Below are 21,996 nucleotides of genomic sequence, written 5' to 3'. Positions count from 1 at the left end.
AGGGGCTACTCAGTCATGCTGATAAACTGGGTTTTGCTGGCAGTTGCAAATGCCCTTTTTGTTTTTCCTTCTCTCTCAGATCTTGCTACTACTATGAGTCAGGCCACTGCAGACACCGCACACACCGAAATTCGCCCCTGTGCGCGTCACGTTCAAGATCGCCCCATAGCCGGCGGCCCAGGTAATGATGCACGTTCGCTTCCCTCTGTGCCTCTTATCCCTCGAGTAGATGACAAAATGTAGTCCAAAACCCTGCCCCCTCCCTAGTTTATGATTCATTTTGCTCGTGCAAATGGAGGTGGTTGACTTAATGATGAAGTTATGTTTCTCAGGTATGACAGCTACGAGGAATACCAGCACGAAAGGCTCAAGAGGGAAGAATACCGCAGAGAGTATGAGAAGCGGGAATCTGAAAGGGCCAAGCAGAGGGAGAGGCAGAGGCAGAAGGCAATTGTAAGCAGCCTGGAGCTTACTTTCATTTTACAGAAGGGTTTCTTTTGTTCTCTCTCTCTCATTTTGGGGGGATGTGATGGGCATAGATTAGAAAATATGGTAAGGATGCTGTTAGAATATGCAGTACTCAGACTTTTGGCTTTAGCATCAGTGACACCTCAATCCCTCTTAACACTGATTACTGGAAAACAAAATAAGTCCGTGTATTTCTCCTCCATACTACCTGTTTTTCACTCATCTGGAAGCTCATTATTGCATTTGACTTTTGTTTCTAAAAATAGAAGGAGAGCTGTATACTGGTCCCATTGACCTAGAAGATGAATTCTTCATACTGTTCTCTACTGCTTTTTGCTCTGAGTGGAAAATGAGGAGGTGTCACTGGATGGTTTCATCTTTTTGGCAGATGTGAGGGTTGTGTTGTCCATGGAGAGACTGTATTTGAGTAAGATTTAAAGGCAATGGTAGAAAAAGATTTGCTAAGTCCCTACTTCTTCCTTGTGCTGGGTCAACACCTCAGACATCCACATTTCTTATGAGCTACTTTTCAATAGCCTATCATGGATTTCAGCACCACTTACTGTAGGATATTGTGTTTACTTGACACATGGACACTACTGACCCTTTGGGATAAGGATCTAGATAATAGGAGTCTAGTTCATTCTGTTTGTCAGATCTTAGAAGGCAAAAACTGGGTCCTCCAATTGTCAGCATCCAGTACTTGTCCCAGGCAGACATTCCTAGTTGATTAAGGAACTCTTTCCCACTGAGCCCCAGGAGAACCTTGAGGACTTTCACAACCTGGTACTCCAAGAAGCCATGGCTCAACGATCAGAAATGGCACTGTTTTGTTCATTGCAGTTGCTGTCTGTTAGCTGCTAAGTATCATTTCAGTGAAGATCAACTTTTGATACATCTTGCATACAAGCTAACCAGGGCTTGCTGCTACTGCTGCTAAGTCGCTTCAGTCGTGTCTGACTCTGTGTGACCCCACAGACGGCAGCCCACGAGGCTCCCCCATCCCTGGGATTCTCCAGGCAAGAACACTGGAGTGGGTTGCCATTTCCTTCTCCAATGCATGAAAGTGAAAAGTGAAAGTGAAGTTGTTCAGTCGTGTCTGACTCTTCGCAACCCCGTGGACTGCAGCCCACCAGGTTCCTCCGTCCATGGGATTTTCCAGGCAAGAGTACTGGAGTGGGGTGCCATTGCCTTCTCCAGCCAGGGCTTAGGGAAATGATGGATATGCTACCTTAAATACAACCAACAACCATCAAAAAATTCTTGACAAACCTACATAAAAGAGCTGACTAATAAAGTCCAAATCAAGCATTGGCCAACAGTTATCAGCTGGAGGAAAAAGGTTAACTGAGAGGTTTGTTAACTCAGGCACTCAAGGAGAAAGAAGGGAGAAGTAATTGAATATGTAGGCTAAAGGTCTAGGGCTTTGCTGCCATTTAAATTTGAATCTACCTAAGACCAAATTAAAGGCCTTGTGAAAATTATAGCACTTTCCCTCATTTTTCTCAACTTTCAAATTAGCTGTAATATTAAGATCTACCAGAGTATCATTAGTTAACATTTAACAAGATGAATAAAAATGGAAAATTCAGCTTTTCTAATTTTGCTGTTTTTAATTAATAGCCTGTCGAGTAACTATAACAACTCACATTTACAGAGTGCCATATAGTTTACAAAGCAGTTCATATATACCAAAGAGAGTCATGTTGAGTAAGCATGTAAGTAAGTAGCTATTTCAGTGTTTTCAAATTCATATTTGATGAAACTCTTCATGTGTCTTCCCAGAAGAGTGACACTAAAGAGAGAAATTATTGTGTCATATGTTTGCTCATTTGCACAAAATGTAACACAGCTATAATCAAAGCTGAGTAGATAAATATAGATAAATGGTATGTGCTTTTATTATTCTTTCCAAAGATAATATAGTGCCAGATACTTACTTGGGTGAAGAAAGGGAAGGAGGACTCCTTTTGCTAGTTTGGCTCTGAGCAAATAGATCAATACTGTGATTCATCTGTAATATACTCTGTATTCCATAGATGCCAGAGCCAAAAGCACTCTTGAGGCCACTAGCCTCAGTTTGGAAGCAGATACCACCCTGCCTTTCCTTGGTGTCACAGATGTTAACAAATTCCTTGGTTAATCTTTTGACTAAGACAATATCAATTCCCTTTGAAAGAAGGCAATTATAGTGCAAATGTCAACTTGACGTATATTAAGTCATTATAATTAACTAGATGTTTGTGAGAATTTTGGCTTTGAGATTTTCATTTTTGTTTTTTAAAAAGCAAATTAAAAAAGAAAAATAAGACATAGAAATTATTTACTAACACACTGACCCACAGATAGTAAGAGATTAATATAAAGATTTGGGACTTAACTGTTAAACCAGTTAACCGGTTGGACAATTAGATGGTATTTCTGTAAATATAAGTGAAAACACATGACTATGTGAGAGACATTTGTTAGGTACCTGGGATACAAAATTAGGTAAGACTTCATCTCCACATCTTAGGGGCTTCAAGTCCACTGACTGGTAAAGATACGCAATGTGTTCATTGCTGTCATAGAGAATGTATCTAAGGTACTGAAGTGGCATACAGGTGGGCACCCAGCCCTGGGAATGAGGGAGGGCATCCCTAGAGAGTGTGAGATTGATTTGAAATCTAAAGGGAGGAGAGGGCAAAGGTTCTTTCCATGTGAGCTGTCCAGTGTGGTAGCCATCAGCCAGGAGGCTAATTAAGCTAGTCCCAAATTTAAATACACTGTGTAATTGAATTTTGAAGACAGTACCAAAAAAAAAAAGAGTTTAAAATACTTCATTAATACTTTTTATGTCAATGACAAGTTGAAACAATAATATTTTGGCTGTACTGAGCCAAGTGAAATACATTATTAAAATTAAATTTGTTTCTTTTTACATTTTAAAAAATGTGCCTCTGAAAATTTAAAAATTACATATGGTACATTATATTTTTATTGCAAATAACTATTCTAGGCAGATACTTTAGCTCATACTAAGTCTCTGGAAAAGAGCAAGATATATTGGGAAACTGCTAGTCATTTAATTATAAGGCTAGGGTACAGAAGAGGCAGGAGGTGAGTCTGGGGGGCTCCCCGGTAGCCAGATACTTGAAGAGTCTTGTAAGTCATCATGAAGATTTTGAAGAATATCTTGAAGGCATAGTGGAACTGTTTAATGAGGTTACCCTTAAGAAGTTTTTCTGACTGATTTCCTTCCTGAAAATGATCTGCTTTCTTGTGCCATAATGCATTTGCAAAGTGTATTTTTATGGAGTTGGGCAAGGAGATAAAGGCAATGATTTTTGACTCATTTGGCTAGATTATCTTGAAAACTCATTCATGAAACAGTTCAAGGAATTAGGACAGTTTGCCTAATTTGGTCATGTAGGTGATTTTCATTCAGATTTCTGAGACACTCTTAAAGTCATGAATGAATAGCAAATTACATTTGGAATATCTTGGGTGGAATGCTGATTTATTCATTAATTCAGATCAATTTTATAATCAGGGGATGAGCAAAACAGAGACTCCAGAAGGAAATGAAAAAAATGTTACAATCATGTAATAGGTATTTTACAAAGTTAACCTTTGCTGTCTTGTCTTGTGGTCCCTATTGACTTTTTTTTTCTTTAGTTCCATAAGAAGGAGATAGTGTAGGTCATCTATCAGGTTTTTACTGTGTATGTGTCCAAAAGTCTTTATTCAGACCAACTTCAGTGCACCAAATCAGACAGCTAAGAAAGGACTAATAATTAGTAATTAGTAACACAGAATCATATGTTGTGGTTGAATGTTGTCATTGTATAAGTCGCTGCTTTTGTCCAGTTTTCATCTAAATGATCTCAAAAACCAGTTCATCCTCTGCTTTTCTCAGTCTCACAGGCTTGAAATAATTCAGGTTATATTAGAACTCTGCAAGCCAGAGTCTAGTATTTAATGTCTAACTGTCACTGCTCTAATTTCTCGTGGAGTTCTAAGTCCAACTCCATTTGCAATCTCTACAGTTTCCTGCCAGAAAACATGATAATAGGATGTTAATTTAAAGGGCAAATCTAGACATTATGAAATGGCTCAGTGCTTAAAACCAAAACCAGATGTGCTTGGGCAATGACTATGCCATTTCTTTTCTCTTCTCCATTGGTCAGTATGCAGCCTAGGAGCCAGAAACAGAGGCTCATCCCTGAAAATTATCAGCTTCTTCCAAATGAAAAAATAAAATAGTTGTCTAATTTCTCGTAGTTATTCTTTTTGGGGAAAATAATGTTGTTTTCTGTTCAGGCCTTTTCAAGAGCTGTTCCATATGGGTGAATATGTTATAATATGAGTATAAATGCACTATTTAGAAATTTCAGTTCTATCAAAAGTAGTTATATGTGCTCTGAGTCTATGGTTTTCATGTTTTCTGACTCATCATGGTGTTTACTTGCTCTTATTTGTGTATTAGCTTTTAAGGAGACTAATCTAGATTTTTTTTAATTTATTTTTTAATTGAAGGATAATTGCTTTACAGAATTTTATTGTTTTATGTCAAACCTCAATATGAATCAGCCATAGGTATACATATATTCCCTCCCTTTTGAACCTTCCTCCCACCTCACTCCCCATCCAACCCCTCTAGGTTGATACAGAGCCCTGTTTGAGTTTCCCGAGACATACAGCAAATTCCCATTGGCTATCTATTTTATGTAAGGTAATGTAAGTTTCCCTGTTACTCTCTCCATATATCTAACCCTCTCCTCCCCTTTCCCCATGTCCATAAGTCTATTCTCTATGTCTGCTTCTCCATTGCTGTCCTGCAAATAAATACTGCCCTGCAAGTATAGCAGATTTATTCTATATATATGCATTAGTATATGATATTTATCCTTCTCTTCCTGACTTACTTCACTCTGCATAATAGGCTCTAGGTTCATCCACCTCATCAGAACTGACTCAAATGCATTCCTTTTTATGGCTGAGTAATATTCCATTATGTATATATACCACAACTCCTTTATCCATTCATCTGTCAATGGACATCTAGATTGCTTCCATGTTCTAGCTAAGACTAATCTGGATTTATTCAAATTTATCCAACCTTAGATAGTAGTAGGCACTTACTGAAGCACAATACTTTGGCATCTGTTAGAATTCAGTAAATGTTGATCTCAACACTAATTTTCAAACCCTTTTTACCAAGACTTGCTTATTTTTTTTTTATGAGAAACAACTGTCATATAGCTAACTGGGCAGCTCTACACTCTCTGATAGAGATTTTGATGCTGCAAAGTCAGTTAATTCAGTAATTTTTTTCTTTATTTATCCCCTGTCTTGATATAATGAGGATTTACCATACCTGTTAATGCAACACAAATCTTCAATTTTATTATCCACCTCATTAGCAAACTAGCTTTTGTAAAACTTGAAGCTAAAAGATACTTGATAAATGTCCCATCCTCCTTGATAGTGAAAACTGGTCTGAAAATCATTTTTCAAGGAGGTTTTTTCCAAAGGTTTAGAGTTCCTCCAAGCCTTTAAGAAGTTGGAAATGTTATTAGGCATTTTGATTTCTTTTCCTTTCATCTCCTGTTTAGAAATTAATGTCTTGAAAAATTGGCTGCAAGTGTTAAGGTTTTTTAAAGATATGGAATCTATTCATCTGTCTAATAAAACTGCAACATGTTAAAAATAATTGATTATTCACTAGACATTTTGGCCAGTCTTAGGAAGATTTTTATCTTTGCTTTTTAGACCTTCAGATGCCTTTTAATTTCATTTTTTTTTAACAGTAGGAAACCAAACACTCTAATCATTTTCTCAAATGAGAATTTCAACATGTATTTAGTGTCTGATCTTTGTAAGGTAACAAGACGTGGTCCCATTCCTGTGTTATATAAAAAGAGATTGACAGTCAAATAGGTGATTTTAAGGGATTGTGGACCAGCCATTTCTATTTCTGTCTCTCCTATCTAGGTTGTGTCTTCTTTTTACCACAGAATGTATCAGTATCTGATATAAAAGGTCCTCTGGTTTATTTTCTTTGTGGGATTATTGTTGCATATAGTTTCGTATAAAGAAGCAATTCAGAGACTATCCCGATATGTCTGCATATGGACGTGCATATGGTCGATTTTCGCTTTAACTTTGAATTTCCTTGAAGATGAACATAGGCTGTGTGTATTCCTATAATGGTAGCTGAGCAATTTCTGTATGATGGTTCAAGTTTTTTTCGCTCTCTTCTACATTTCTCCCTCCTTTTCCTCTATACAGTAGTAACCTTCCTAAAAATGTTCATTAAAAAAAAAACAAAAAAAAACAGTGCATAACACTCATGCCAGCAGGCGCCAGGAAGTTTAGATAACAGTCCCATCAAGTTGGGCTGTTTGGAGGGAGCTGGCTGCATAAATAGAATGGAATGTGATGTGATGATTCCCTTGTTCAAGTGTACAGCATTGCCCCGGGATATCTCCCTTTACATTTATTGACCTCCAGGATGTGCTGGGTACTCTGCAACAACACAATCACAGCCTTCAGCTGAGACATACAATCTACATGGAAGTGAATTGGGCAGCCCACTCTGCCTGCTATACTTCATCTGGTCAGTTATGTAGGCTCAATAACTGCTGTCAGAGGAATTGTGTTTTACCAGTTGCTTCAGCAGAGTGAAAAAAGTGAGTCCTTACACTTAACCCTGTAAAACGAATCATGGAAACCTGTATTAGTACACCCAGCTGAGGTTACCTGGGCAAAGTTTTTCCTATGATAAAAGCGCCAAACCTGGTTTTCCTTCTCCATTGTCTTAGAGACTCTCAGGAAGTAAGGGCCACACTTGGGCACCTTTGATGTAATGAAAGGTATGGAGCTGGGTCTTGAAAATGATTAGTTGCCTATCGATTGATTTTTCAATAAATATGCATTGAGAAGATTCTTGTTTTGTGTACTCTTAAATAAGTAGTCAACAGGACTGATATGGTCACTGCTTTCATAAAGTTTTCATTGTATGGGGATATAGACATTGAAGACATTGAACACTAAATAAGCTACTAATATTTAATTATAATTGGGCACAAGAGGCTTCCCACGTGGCTTAGTAGTAAAGAATCTACCTGCCAATGCAGAAGACATGGATTTGATCCCTGGGTTGGAATGATCCCCTGGACAAGGTAATGGCCACCCACTCCAGTATTCTTGCCTGGAAAATTCCATGGACAGAGGAGCCTTGTGAGCTACAGTCCATGGCGTCACATAAGAGGTAGTGACTAAACAACAGCACAGAATTACAAAAGAGAAGTAGACTGTTCTATTAGAGCAACTTATAATAGGAACTAAAACTCATCTGAGGTCTCAGAAAGGAAACAGTTGTTGAATTCACTGTAATTCTAGACAGTATGTATGTTGATGGAGAGGAGGGAGGGGCAGTGCGGAAAGGATATTCCAAGTAGCAGAGAAGCACCTGATGCAAAGGCCTTAGGAAAGAAAGGAGCACAGTATATATTAGGGACTGATGGAGAAGGAAATGGCAACCCACTCCAGTGTTCTTGCCTGGAGAATCCCAGGGACGGGGGAGCCTGGTGGGCTGCCGTCTATGGGGTCGCACAGAGTCAGACACGACTGAAGCGACTTAGCAGCAGCAGCAGCAGCAGATCAGTGTGGCTCAAAATAGAGGAAAGGAAAGAATAAGGTGTGTGGGATGAAGCCCAAGATGGAGACAGATCCAGATCCCAGATCCAGACAGAAGGACCTGGTAGATTCTGTTAATGATTTAGGTCTTTCCCTAAATGTTGTGAGAAAGCAATGACATGTTTTAGATCTTAATTGGCATGATCCTCTTCTCTTAATAAAAACTATTCTGGCTGAAGTGAACAAATAAATTGGAGGAGGGTAAACAGCAGACACAGGATCCAAATTAAGAGGCTGTTATATTAGTTCAGAAGGACATGCTGGCAGCTTGATTTAGGGGAGATTAGATCAAAGGAGCAGATTTAGGAAGTAAAAATCCACAGGACTTAAGGAGTGATTGGATGTGAGGAGGGGACTAAGTGGGGAGAATTAAGGAAAGCCCTTGGGTTTTTGTCCTGAATAACTGGATGGATGGTGTTAACTTTACTGATACAAGAACATTGCAGGAAAAACCCAGTCAGAAGAGGATGAATTAGAGAGTTTGGTTTGGGTAATGTTGGTCTAGTTTGAGATGCCTAGGTGACATCCAACCTGGGATGTCAAATAGGTAGTTGGTTATTCGAATCTGAAGCTCAGAGTAATTTCCCTGATGAAAATGAAAATATGAGTTCTGCATATGGTGAAAGAAGATGAGACATGGATGCTCAAATCACCTGGAAGGATATGTATTACAGGATATGTCTATGAATTGTTCAGTTGTACTTCGCACGCATTTATTGATTGTCCTCTCTTTGCCAGGTCTTTTGCTAAATATTGGACATATGAAAAGGACATGCATTCAGTAAATAACAGGACATCTCTTTGCCTTAAGCCTAAATGACTTTTTTTTTTTTAGCATCTAAGACAACATATCCTAAGCACATTCAGAGAAAACGCTTAGGCAAGCTAAATCTGTGCGTTAGTCCTATGATTCCTAGTTTCTTCCTCCATCTAACTTAAATCTCTCCAACTGCAAGTTCATTTCATTCTTGTCATCGATAGATGTACAGGCTAGTTGATAAGGACATTCAGATTAACTTCTTACATTCTTGAAAAATCTTTTTTTCAGTTTTGAGAGACATGATCATCTTTGGCCTTATCTTCTTGGAACAAGAAATATAGGATTATATCTTACGCTGAGAATGTGTTCTTATTCTTCAAAAAATGAATCCATTCTCAGGCTTAAAATATTTTCCCTGTGTTTTGTAGGTTATAAATTGTTGTTGACTTTAAGATTATGATGATATTGACTCCAACTTGTGAAAATTAGGCCACGCCCTTCACATTTGTTCCTAAAATAAGATTCACTGGCAAAGTGAAATTTATAGCCTCTTTTATAGCTCTTATTCTTTGGAGACCCATGGCTTACAATGCCTATATTTTAAAACCGTATTTTTAAAATTATTGGCTTTGGACCACCTGTATCAGAGACACTGGGGTATACTTGTTAAAAATAAAGATCATTGAGTAGTATCTTCCAATTTTTTTAATATAGCTGGAATAAACCCCAATAATTTGCATTTTAATAAGCCCCCCAGGTAATTTACATTTATACTAGAGTTTAAGAATCAATATTTTGAGGGATGTCAAGATTTGTACATCAAACTATCATGCTGTACACCTTAAAATTATACAGTAATGTACATAAGTTATTTGTTAATAGAAATAAAAAAATGCACATGTTTTATTATTATAATTCTGAGTTAAGGAGAAATTAAATGGTTTTGCAAACCAGGTCAGTTTCTTACCAATTTTGAAAATTAATAGTGGAGTCACAATTGTTAAAATATTTAATAGATATTATTCAGCTCTTTAGTGATAAAAAGACCACATTACACATATTTTTTAAATAATCCATTAAATTTCATGTAGCAAAGGAACAGAGACAGAAAAGGTAGAAGAGAGTGAGATGCAGCGAGTGAAATTAGAGAAACGGAAAGTAAAACTTGGTTCAAGCATAGTCTCCTGTTAAGTTTTAGCGTGGATTTTGCTTTAATTGGCGTGCCGTGGGGGTTCTTGTTATGCAAGATTGTGCCTTCATAAATGGTTCTGGCATCAATGTCTTTCCTATCTTCAGAACCAGCAAGTCTCTTCTCACTTCCCCCTCCAGGAAGAGCGCCGTGTGATTTATGTTGGGAAAATCAGGCCTGACACAACACGGACAGAACTGAGGGACCGTTTTGAAGTTTTTGGTGAAATTGAGGAGTGCACAGTAAATCTGCGGGATGATGGGTGAGAATCTTCAAGATTATTTCTTGTTTAGAAGCTGACATATGTAAAAAATTATGGCCGTAAGATTACCAGGATGGGAATGCTTTGACAGATGACATGTTGAGTTCAGAACCTTATTTATTTTCTTTCATCCCTATTTATTAATCTTTCCAGTTGAGATTTCCTGTCCCAGAAATAAGTATTTAGCAGCTTGACAGGACAATCACACTGATAAATGGATGCAGTGGTTCAGAGGCTGGCACCAGCGAAGTCTCCAAAGTGGAAAGGGTTACAGTCATATATGCTAATGCTGCCTCACTGGCTTTGAACTTTTCCTCTTTGTCTGTTGCAGAGACAGCTATGGTTTCATTACCTACCGTTATACCTGTGATGCTTTTGCTGCTCTTGAAAATGGATACACTTTGCGCAGGTCAAATGAAACTGACTTCGAGCTGTACTTTTGTGGACGCAAGCAATTTTTCAAGTCTAACTATGCAGACCTAGGTATGGATTTTACTGTACATAGAATGAGGAATCCATAATGTTGAGTTCAAAATGGAAACATATGTAAACTGTAGCCACATTGGGCCAAACCATTACTACCTTTTACCAAAGGAAATATTCGAATATAGATTTTATCCTATTTTTTTTTTTTTTACTTTTTAACATATGAGATGATTTCAGAAGGGGCTTAGATTTTGGTAAAGAAGAGAGCAGATTGTTATGCTGCCTGCCCAGATGCTGAAATTCCGCGCTGTGTGTCTTTGTATGTGTGGTGGTATATTTGGTGTGTGCACGTGTTGTTCGTTTGTAATCTCTTGTTGCTTTTGTGCCTACCCTGAATCCTTTTATACAGACGATAGCACTGGCATCATTGCTTTGCAGAGCAGAATATGGAAAATTTTTATTCTTTTTTTTCTTATTATCTCACCAACTCTTAGAAAGGTTAGCATTTCCTACAAATTATACTCAGAGAAAAAAGTAAAATTTCATGTGCTAAATCACACTATACTTTCTTTAAAACAAAAGAAGAAAATAAACCTGCTATTTTTTTTTAAGTTTTATTTTATTTTTAAACTTTACATAACTGTATTAGTTTTGCCAAACATCAAAATGAATCCACCACAGGTATACATGTGTTCCCCATCCTGAACCCTCCTCCCTCCTCCCTCCCCATACTATCCCTCCGGGTCGTCCCAGTGCACCAGCCCCAAGCATCCAGCATCGTGCATCGAACCTGGACTGGCATCTCGTTTCATACATGATATTTTACATGTTTCAATGCCATGCTCCCAAATCACCCCACCCTCTCCCTCTCCCACAGAGTCCATAAGACTGTTCTATACATCAGTGTCTCTTTTGCTATCTCGTACGCAGGGTTATTGTTACCATCTTTCTAAATTCCATATATATGCATTAGTATACTGTATTGGTGTTTTTCCTTCTGGCTAACTTCAGTCTGTATAATAGGCTCCAGTTTCATCCACCTCATTAGGACTGATTCAAATGTATTCTTTTTAATGGCTGAGTAATACTCCATTGTGTATATGTACTTTGAGTGCTTCCATATGATGGGTACTGTGCCAAGGCTTTGCAAGTATTTTCTCACTTAATTACCAGAACAATCCTAGAAGTAGATATTATGTATTATCATCCCCATTTTACAGATAAGGAAACTGAAGAATAGATAAGTATTCATCTTTCCTGTTATAAAAATTATACAGACTCAAGGGGTAACATTTGGAAAATATACAAAGGTATCAAGAAAAATAGTAAAATTGCCTATCAGCCTATCACCTAGAGATAACTACTGTTACCAAGTGAGTAATGACCTGTTCAGTATTTTGTCTCAGAACATCGAATTTCTTATAGTTGAGGTTATATTATACATATATAGACTTTACAAATCTACTTTTCTCAATTAATATTATGTAAGTTCATTTTTTACTGTGACTCAGGGTTAAAAATGATTTGCCAGTATATTTTAATGGTTGTACAGTATTCTGTTTGATGAGCAGTACCATTATATTTAATCATTCCATCATAGCTAAACACATTTTCTGTTTTTGATATTATAAATAATGGCACAATGGGCGTCTTAATTTCCTCCCCAATTTTAATTTTGCTCCTTGCCATATTAGTCCCTATCTAATGTGTGTATTATAAGCCTTTATGTTCCTTTATGAAATAATGAAGGAAAATGGCAAGTGTCTTATGCATATGACAATTATTTAAATCAATTTATAATAATAATAATAATGAATGAACATAGAAATCTGCTCTTAAGCATTATTAGTAATGCTTAAGTCTATCTGTCTTAGTAAGTCTATCTGTACTTACTTTGGCTTGGTATAAAGAAAAAAAGTAAATACCAAATACAGGTTTTTTTTCTTCCTTCCACCGAATTGATGTCTTCTAGAGTAATTGATACAGGTGGGGTGCATTGTTCAGGGGGAATATGCTATAATTCACTTCACAAGCTAAATAGATAGTATGAAACAGGGGAGAGGCAGCTGACTGTTAGATAGAGGCCTAGGGATGAAAATATAAAAGGTGGCAAGTCATTTGTTCAAATGTTGGCTGATAAAAACAGTCAAGACAGATTGAAGTCTTGAGTTGATTTGACTTGTTTTCTTCAGTGATGAAGGCCAGGGTGTTTTCTAGTGTCTCAAAACATCTAAAGTTTAAAATAAGCTACCTCGAGGGGCCTTTAGATCACGATTCATCACTGGTAGAGGGAGCATTGGATAGTACTTCCAAATTGAACTGGAGCCTCCCTGAAATATTTCTAAGAAGAATGCTTCCCTCCTTGTTATCTCTCTGCCTCGCCAGTGGCAATAGAAACTTTACCACTGCTAAGCTGGTTCTGTATTTCCTGAAAAGTATGTTTGATGTGTATTGTAGCAGCATAGGGTTTTCCAGTTCCCTCCAGCCGTACAATCACAGGAAAGGTAGTGGATCTGAGTATAGGCCTAGTGTAGTTTGACAGCGTCTTGGCTCTGGAATCTTGCAGGCCTGGTTTTGAAACCTGAGTTAGCTTTTGACCTTGAGCAATTAAACTCCCTCAGCTTCTGGTGCTTCATTTGTAAAATACCTTATAACGTTGCCGTGAAGATTATATATGTGTTTATGAAACCCTTAGCACAGTGTCAGTGTCTGGCACAAAATAGATTCTCAATAAATGGTAGCTATAATTATGATAAAAAATGATGACAATGGGAAGTTATAAATTTCAAATTCTTTTAAAATGGAAGCATCAACACCAGGGACTAGCTTTGGAACTGAACATCATCATGTATGTCTTGTCTCTGTTCCTTGAAGAGTTCAAGTTAAGTGCTTCAGGCCATGAGTGCCGAATAAGGTGCATAAACCCAGGGGGTTGCAAGAGTCAGACACAGCTTAGCGACTAAACAACAAGCTTATACTGGACTCAGAGGGATTGGCCGCTTATGTGCACATCAAGAATAAAGTGTTAAAATGATGTGATACTGATTAATTTTACCAAAAGTAAAGCAACCTTTCTTTAGATGACCATTTTTTAAAATTTTTATTTGCTTTCCTAAATTAAATTAGTTCACAATATCCCATTTCTCTGATATTTTAAAATTGACGTATAGTTGATTTACAATGTTGTGTTAGTTTCAAGTGTACAGCAAAGTGATTCTGTACATTGAAACTATATATTCATGTATATATTTATTTGCAGACTTATAAATGATACCCATTTTAGCTTGTGTGAAATGATACCTCATCATAGTTTTGATTTATATTTCCCTAATAATGAGCAATATTGAGCATCTTTTCATGTGCCTATTGGCCATGTGTATGTCTTCTTTGCAGAAATATCCCTATTTAGGTCTCCATTTCTTGGCTGTTGAGGTTACTTAATGGTTATTACAATACTATTAATGCAAAAATGCAGTGATTTCAGTTACTATTTATGAGCCAGATTTATAAATGAGACTCAGAATTTAAAGGGATGATCAAGCTTACCATGATGAAGACAGTATTTAAGTCTGGTTTCTGTGAATCTGTTATCTGTGTATCTTTCTATTTACTGTTCTATAAACAAATGGAAAAGACTCTGATGCTGGGAGGGATTGGGGGCAGGAGGAGAAGGGGACGACAGAGGATGAGATGGCTGGATGGCATCACTGACGCGATGGATGGGAGTCTGAGTGAACTCCGGGAGTTGGTGATGGACAGGGAGGCCTGGTGTGCTGCAATTCATGGGGTCGCAGAGAGTCAGACACAACTGAGTGAGTGAACTGAACTGAACTGAACTGAAACAAATGGATCTTTCCATTTGAAAGAGCTTGATGAAAAATGTTAAAGAGGAACGACAGAAATTAAATTAGGACTATAGGGTAAAAATAGAAGGATGGATCAGGATTAAGAATATGATCATTTAAATCAGGAATTAGTTATGATCACATTAGAATTTATACTTAAGCAAGAAAAAGGAAATAAATAACATGTTGGTCACAAACTCTTATTAACTCAAGGAAATGTATTACATTATCAGCATCCTGAATATATATGTAACTTTTAATATACACTGCCATTCATTGGTAAGTCAGTCCCAGATCCCAACACAAATATTTTCAATCAGGTTTTTAATAATATGCAGGTGTTCAATAAAATACATTTATTCGACAAATACTGAGTCTCTACTTTGTGCCCACAGTTTTTTAGGTGCTAGGAATACAGCTGTGATGTTACTTATTTCTATTAATATAGTATTATTATTTATAACAATTTATTTTTAAAACTAATTAGGGTGGTTTTCAGGTTATTCCTATAAAAATTTCATTATATCTTACTTGTGGATATATCCTTCCTTTACTGGAGAGAAAGTGGATGTTATTCCCTAGAAGTTACAGGTGGATGCATTCTCTCTTCAAGCAATAAAAATTATTTTGTGGGTGCCTATTGATATAGGTATGCCCATGAAAGCTGGTATATATATAAGCATCAGCCACCATATTTCACAGTGAAGAAACTCTTGAGAATCACTGTATCAAAGTACTTTTAATATTTGCTAATGAAAACACAGAAAGAATTAAATTCTGAGTTTCGTGTAGAATGATCTTAATTTAAGACATTTTAATTCTCAAAATTTCCTCTAAGAAAAGCTTCACACATATGTTCTTGATGGTTCTATGTGGACTTCATGTCACACAGACTGCCATCACTGAATGACTCATTCATCTTCTATAATGCAACTGAAATTCTGATTTCAAGCTAATCTCTAGCAATGAGCAGGACTTATTTTTTGTCTTTATAAAAAGATTATGGTTTGAACAACAGCTGCTCAGGCAGCTTTAGTTATACAATCAAACTATTCATTAGGCTTTTAAGAGAAGAGTGTAAGCCAGTATAATTTAAGATTGATCATGTAAAATTTTGGTGATGAAAGATGGGCCCTTTTTGTCCTGTTTTTGTGTCTGAAGCTGACTGTAATTGTTCACCTTACCTGGACAAAGAAAGGTGGTAGAGACAAGGGATGATGTGAACCAGAAAAAAAAAAGTGAAAGAATTTCCTTGTCTCTAAATGTAAGATGTCTTTAAAGTAGATTGAAGCTGGTGAGGTAGGGGAAACAGCCTGGTTCTGTAGAACTTGAGGGATTTGCCACCTTTTCAGCAGAACAACTTGTGAGGTCAATGATTAGCCTCCATCTTATCTCATATTACCCTTTTCTGTCACTTTGAGCATTTCTATTTTGTAATTTAATCTGGGTGAAACACAAATATTCATATTTTAGTAGGATTGTTAATGTTTCCCAGAAAGGTTTTGTCTTCCCTTCAAGTAAGTATTTTCGAAAGAATGAATGTGTTTGCCTATTGTATATCCAAGATACCCTTTCTCAAGCTGAAAGGCCTGTAGGAATGGTAGACTTTTCTTAGGTGTCAATGGAGAAAAATCAGAAACATTCAAAGGATTTTTACTTTATACCCAGTGGGACTGAAATATATCAATTTTGTTCAGGGCTACTGAAGTGGCATATGGAGCTTTGCACAAATGCTTACTTTGACTAGTTTAAGGATCTGAGAAAGACCATAGCTTTATTTGAAGTTGTGTGTTAGTCACTCAGTCGTGTCCCACTCTTTGCGACCCCATGGGCTGTAGCCCACCAAGCTCTTCTGTCCATGGGATTCTCCAGGCCAGAATAATGGAGTGGGTTGCCATTTCCTTCTCCAGGGAATCTTCCAGACCCAGGTAATGAACCCAGATCTCCTGAACTGCAGGCAGATTCTTTACCATCTGAGCCACCAGGGAAGCCCCATTAATGAGTAGAGAGTCTGAATTTGCCCTCTCTGGACATGAAGCATTTTCCAAAACCTTCTAATTTGGGGAGGGCTTATACCACTGTTGCTGGGCTCCCTTGAGGTACTTGAGAACTTACGTCCCTCCAACTTTTTCAAGGGGAGCAGCAGACTGATGAGTCTGGCTTTTATACTTAATGAAATCAATCCCAATGAACAGAAAGATCAGTTCTAGCTTCTACTTTTTCCTCTCCACCTAAGTTGTTGAGGAACCTGGGGAAGTCATTTAACATAGCAGGAAGGAGGAGGAGCCTTACTTTTAAAGCACGTTGATTGCCTAGGTTGCTATTGAAAAGAAATAGCTGTTTTGATTACCTCCCAGGAGTGTTTAAATCCAACATGAGTCAATAGATGAGTACTCATCACTCCTTACCCTCTGCAAATATATACAAGTGGTATAAATAGATAAATATATAAGCATAATTAATTAAAATATTGGTGTATATATATCATACCATCTACCATATAAATACCTTCTGAAATATACACATAATTATTAATATTCATACATATAAATACCTCCTGCAAATATATATGTAAATATATGCACATATATATGTACATACCAACACAAACCTCATATACTAATAAAATTTGGGCATATTTTGTTAAAGTATATTAACCGGATAAATTGTTTTTGAATCGGGTTATCTTAAATTAGATGATTGAATTAATGACCATAAGCAAAGGGTACATCTGACCTGGTTTGGGTTTCTTTCAGATTCAAATTCAGATGACTTTGACCCTGCTTGCATCAAGAGCAAGTATGACTCTCTGGATTTCGATAGTTTACTGAAAGAAGCCCAGAGAAGCTTACGCAGGTAATATGTTCCCTGGCTAAGGATGACAGAGGCATGGTGAATACCTCACGGGACAGCGCGTCCTTCCCTAAAAGACTATTGCAAGTCATACTTAGGAATTTCTCCTACTTTACACTCTCTGTACAAAAACAAAACAACAACAATACAAGAACAACAACAATGGTTTACATGAACCCAGCTGCTGAAGAGGCAAGAGACAGAATGGAATTCCAGTAAGCACATGTTTATTCATGGGTGTCAGCTTTGCTTTCCCTGAGTCTCTTGGTGATGGAGTGTGCGTGTGTGTGTGTGTGTGTGTGCGCGCGCGCGTGCCTGTGTGTGTGTTTGCCTGGTTTGGGGGAAGTATGTGTGTACAGGTGGGGACTGGGGACACCTGCCCAGAGCGTGCAAGGGCAAACCACTTCGAATGGCAGCAGTTCCATGAAGACACACTTAAAACCTAGAACTTCAAAATGTTCATATTCTATTCAAAAGGAAAAAAAAAAAAAAAACGTACATCCAAAAGGAAAGAAAGCTAACCAACCAACCACAGGCCACCCTAAAATGACAGCCACTGATGTCTGGGCATCAGCCTCTGTACTCTGTTTTGTTTTTTCTTTTTTTTTTTTAAGAAAGTGCAAAATCAACGTGAAGCAAGCTTTCTCTCACAACGTAATGATTATATGACAATCCTGAAGACACCGCAGGTTCTGTAGAACTCATATCCTTTCTCTCTCTTTTTCTTTCTTTTTTTCCTTTTTCCTTTTGCCAAGGAATCTGGGTGGGAGAGGATGCTGCAGGCACCGAATGCTCAACTTTCCTAACATTTTGAAGTTTCTGTAGTTCGTCCTTCCTCCTGACACCCATGTAAATGTCCAAAACGTTGATCTCCCACTGCAAATTTCAAAAGCCTTGTCAATGGTCAAGCGTGCAGCTTGTTCAGTGGTTCTTTCTGAGGAGCGAGCACGGTGTTACATTACTAAGGAGAGTTGGGTAGAACTCTCTGGGATGTGTTCAGATAGTACAATTGCTACATTCTCTGATGTAGTCAAGTATTTACAGATGTTAAATGGAGTATTTTTATTTTGTGTACATACTATACAATGATGTTCTTTTTTTGTTACAGCTATGCACTGTAAATGCAGCCTTCTTTTCAAAAACTGCTAAATTTTTCTTAATCGAGAATATTCAAATGTAATTATGAGGTGAAACAATTATTGTACACTAACATATTTAGAAGCTGAACTTACTGCTTATATATATTTGATTGTAAAACAAAAAAAGGACAGTGTGTGTGTCCATTGAGTGCAACACAACAAATTGATGCTTTATGCACAACCATCCCCTCTTAGGTGAGCTTCGATCTAAGCATCTTGTCAAGAAACCTCCTAGCCCCCTAAAGGTATTAACCACTTCTGCAATATTTTTCCACATTTTCTTGTTGCTTGTTTTTCTTTGAAGTTTTATACACTGGATTTGTTAGGGGAATGAAATTTTCTCATCTAAAATTTTTCTAGAAGATATCATGATTTTATGTAAAGTCTCTCAATGGGTAACCATTAAGAAATGTTTTTATTTTCTCTATCAACAGTAGTTTTGAAACTAGAGGTCAAAAATCTTTTTAAAATGCTGTTTTGTTTTAATTTTTGTGATTTTAATTTGATACAAAATGCTGAGGTAATAATTATAGTATGATTTTTACAATAATTAATGTGTGTCTGAAGACTCTCTTTGAAGCCAGTATCTCTTTCCCTTGGCAGAGTATGATGATGGTATTTATCTGTATTTTTTACAGTTATGCATCCTGTATAAATACTGATATTTCATTCCTTTGTTTACTAAAGAGACATATTTATCAGTTGCAGATAGCCTATTTATTATAAATTATTAGTTGGTGAAAATAATAAAGCCAGTGGAAATTTTCTACCTAGGATGCATGGCAATTGTCAGGTTGGAGTTTAAGTGTTTCATTTGGGAAATTCCGCTTTGCAGAAGCAGTGTTTCTACTTGCACTAGCATGGCCTCTGACGTGACCATGAAGTTGTTCTTGATGACATTGCTTCTGCTAAATTCAATAAAAAAAAAAAAAAAAAAAAAACTTCAGTAAAACCTCCATTTTTGAGCATCAGGATTTCCTCTGAGTGTGGAGCCCTGGAATGGAAGTCAGTAAAGTTTGGCGCGTGTACTCAAGTTTCTGAGTTGAAATTCAATTACAGTATGGCCGACGTGACTTTTCTGGAAGACATGATATACCTACTATGTAACCATTCTTTTCCTTTCTCTCGCCCAACACGATCGTATAAAAATGGATTACACCCCCAGGCCAATGCAGCTAATTTTGAAAGCTGCATTCATTTATCACCAGCATATTGTGTTCAGAGTGAATCCACTGTCTGTCCTGTCGGATGCTTGCTTGAGTTTTTGGCTTCTTATTTCTAAGTAGATAGAAAGCAATAAAAATACTATGAAATAAAAGAACTTGTTCACAGGTCCTGCGTTACAACCGTAACACATCTTTAATCTGCCTAATTCTTGTTCTGTAGGTTAAATGCAGGTATTTTAACTCTGTGTGGACGCCAAACTAAAGTTTACAGTCTTTCTTTCTGAAATCTGAGTATCTTCTGTTGTAGAATAAGAATAAAAAAGACTATTAAGAGCAATAAATTATTTTTAAGAAATGGATATTTAGTAAATCATATTATGTGTTCAAGGACCAGATACGTTCTCTATTTTGCCTTTAAATTTTTTGTGATCCAATTTTCAATACATTCTCCTTTTTGCCCTGGATCGTTGACATGAGTCAAAGACTGGGTTTCCTTTCTTACTTGTCAAAAGACAACACTACAGATTTCATGTTGAGGATTCATTTATTCCCACCCTTCTGGCCTGACAAATATTGTTACCATGAAGATAGTTTTCCTCCATGGACTTCAAATTACATCTAAAATTAGTGCAAAGAGAGAATCACTAGACCATCCACATAGAGCTTTTGTATCTTATGCAGACACTGTGGGTAGCCCATCAAAATGTAAACTGTGTTCCTTTTATTTTTAATTTTTTTGGAGAGTATATTTCAAATGAACACATGCACCCCATCATCACTGGAGGCAAATTTCAGCATAGATCTGTAGGATTTTTAGATGACCCTGGGCCATTGCCTTCATGCTGTGGTAAGTACCACATCTACAATTTTGGTAACTGAACTGGTGCTTTAGAAATGTGGGTTTTTTTTTTTTTTTTAAGAGATGTAGCAGAATAATTCTTCCAGTGCAACAAAATCAATTTTTGCTAAATGACTCTGAGAGCAACGGTTGGGCTGTCAACATTCAAAGCAGCAGAGAGGGAACTTTGCACTATTGGGGTGTGATGGTTGGGTCAGTTGAAAAAAAAAGGAAACCTTTTCATGCCTTTAGATGTGAGCTTACAGTAGGTAATGATTATGTGTCCTTTTTTGATGGCTGTAACGAGAACTTCAATCACTGTAGTCTAAGACCTGATCTATAGATGACCTAGAATAGCCATGTAATATAATGTGATGATTCTAAATTTGTACCTATGTGACAGACATTTTCAATAATGTGAACTGCTGACTTGATGGAGCTACTTTAAGATTTGTAGGTGAAAGTGTAATACTGTTGGTTGAACTATGCTGAAGAGGGAAAGTGAGTGATTAGTTGAGCCCTTGCCGGGCTTTTTTTTCCACCTGCCAATTCTACATGTATTGTTGTGGTTTTATTCATTGTATGAAAATTCCTGTGATTTTTTTTAAATGTGCAGTACACATCAGCCTCACTGAGCTAATAAAGGGAAACGAATGTTTCAAATCTACTTCTGCTTTTCTTATTTATCACAACCAAACTCCTGGCACGTTCCTCAGATCAGTATACGTTACTCGCTTATCATTATTCTGTTTCCTCTCTGGATCACCTGCCCTCCCCTTGCTTTTCCATATTCATGAATGGATTTCAGCTCTAAGGTAACGTGCGCCTTCTGTATTTTACCTTGTCTCCTTTCAAACAGTAAAGGCGGAACTGGTGATTTCTCTAATGAGAAGTGACGTCGGACTTTATCAAACAGATTAGCTCTGTTTTTGTACTTAACCCTGGAAAGTATGAATTTTAAGTACAAGCCACTGCCTCAGCGAGAAAGCTGCTGAATATTTCAGCTTAGGAAGCAATTCTACCATAATGGACTGAATATATATTTTTATTGAAGTATAGTTGAACTATACTATCCATTGAACATTGATTTACAATGTTATGTTAGTTTCTGGTGTAGAGCATAGACTGAATATTTCTTGAAGACTTGTAACAGAATGCACCTCCCTGTCTCTCTGTCATATGTAAGTAATCAGGTTAAATATGGGACAGGTTGATAGATTACAGCTGGTATGGCTTGCTGTCAGGATGTCCACCATGCTTTGTAGGTGATTGGTGGTCCGAATGACAGAGATGACAGAGAATGTGTTACTAGCGCTCTGCCAAATCTGGATTTCAGCTGGTGGTCTCTACTCCCAGCTGCTTGTAAG

The 21,996-nt window shown here is 37.2% G+C and overlaps 1 protein-coding gene across 12 annotated transcripts in view; it reads left to right on the top strand.

The window, feature by feature from the left end:
* The window catches only part of PPARGC1A (PPARG coactivator 1 alpha), a 718,583-nt gene extending 697,287 nt beyond the window's left edge, over window positions 1-21,296 (top strand). For 6 of the 12 annotated variants that reach the window (XM_061419799.1, XM_061419794.1, XM_061419800.1 and 3 more), the window contains 5 exons: window positions 80-181; window positions 333-453; window positions 10,241-10,362; window positions 10,694-10,845; window positions 17,390-21,296. In XM_061419799.1, coding sequence (XP_061275783.1) covers window positions 80-181; window positions 333-453; window positions 10,241-10,362; window positions 10,694-10,845; window positions 17,390-17,493 — 601 coding nt within the window. In that variant the 3' untranslated portion in view covers window positions 17,494-21,296. Of the gene's footprint in view, window positions 1-79; window positions 182-332; window positions 454-10,207; window positions 10,363-10,693; window positions 10,846-17,389 lie in introns of all 12 variants that reach the window. The other 6 variants (XM_061419795.1, XM_061419797.1, XM_061419791.1 and 3 more) reach the window with 2 other exon arrangements.
* The last annotated feature ends 700 nt before the right edge of the window (window positions 21,297-21,996 follow it).

The sequence above is a fragment of the Bos javanicus genome, chromosome 6 (assembly GCF_032452875.1).
Source record: "Bos javanicus breed banteng chromosome 6, ARS-OSU_banteng_1.0, whole genome shotgun sequence".
Taxonomy (NCBI): domain Eukaryota; kingdom Metazoa; phylum Chordata; class Mammalia; order Artiodactyla; family Bovidae; genus Bos; species Bos javanicus.
The sequence above is the reverse complement of the archived record's forward strand: the minus strand, read 5'-3'. Positions and strand labels throughout refer to the sequence as shown.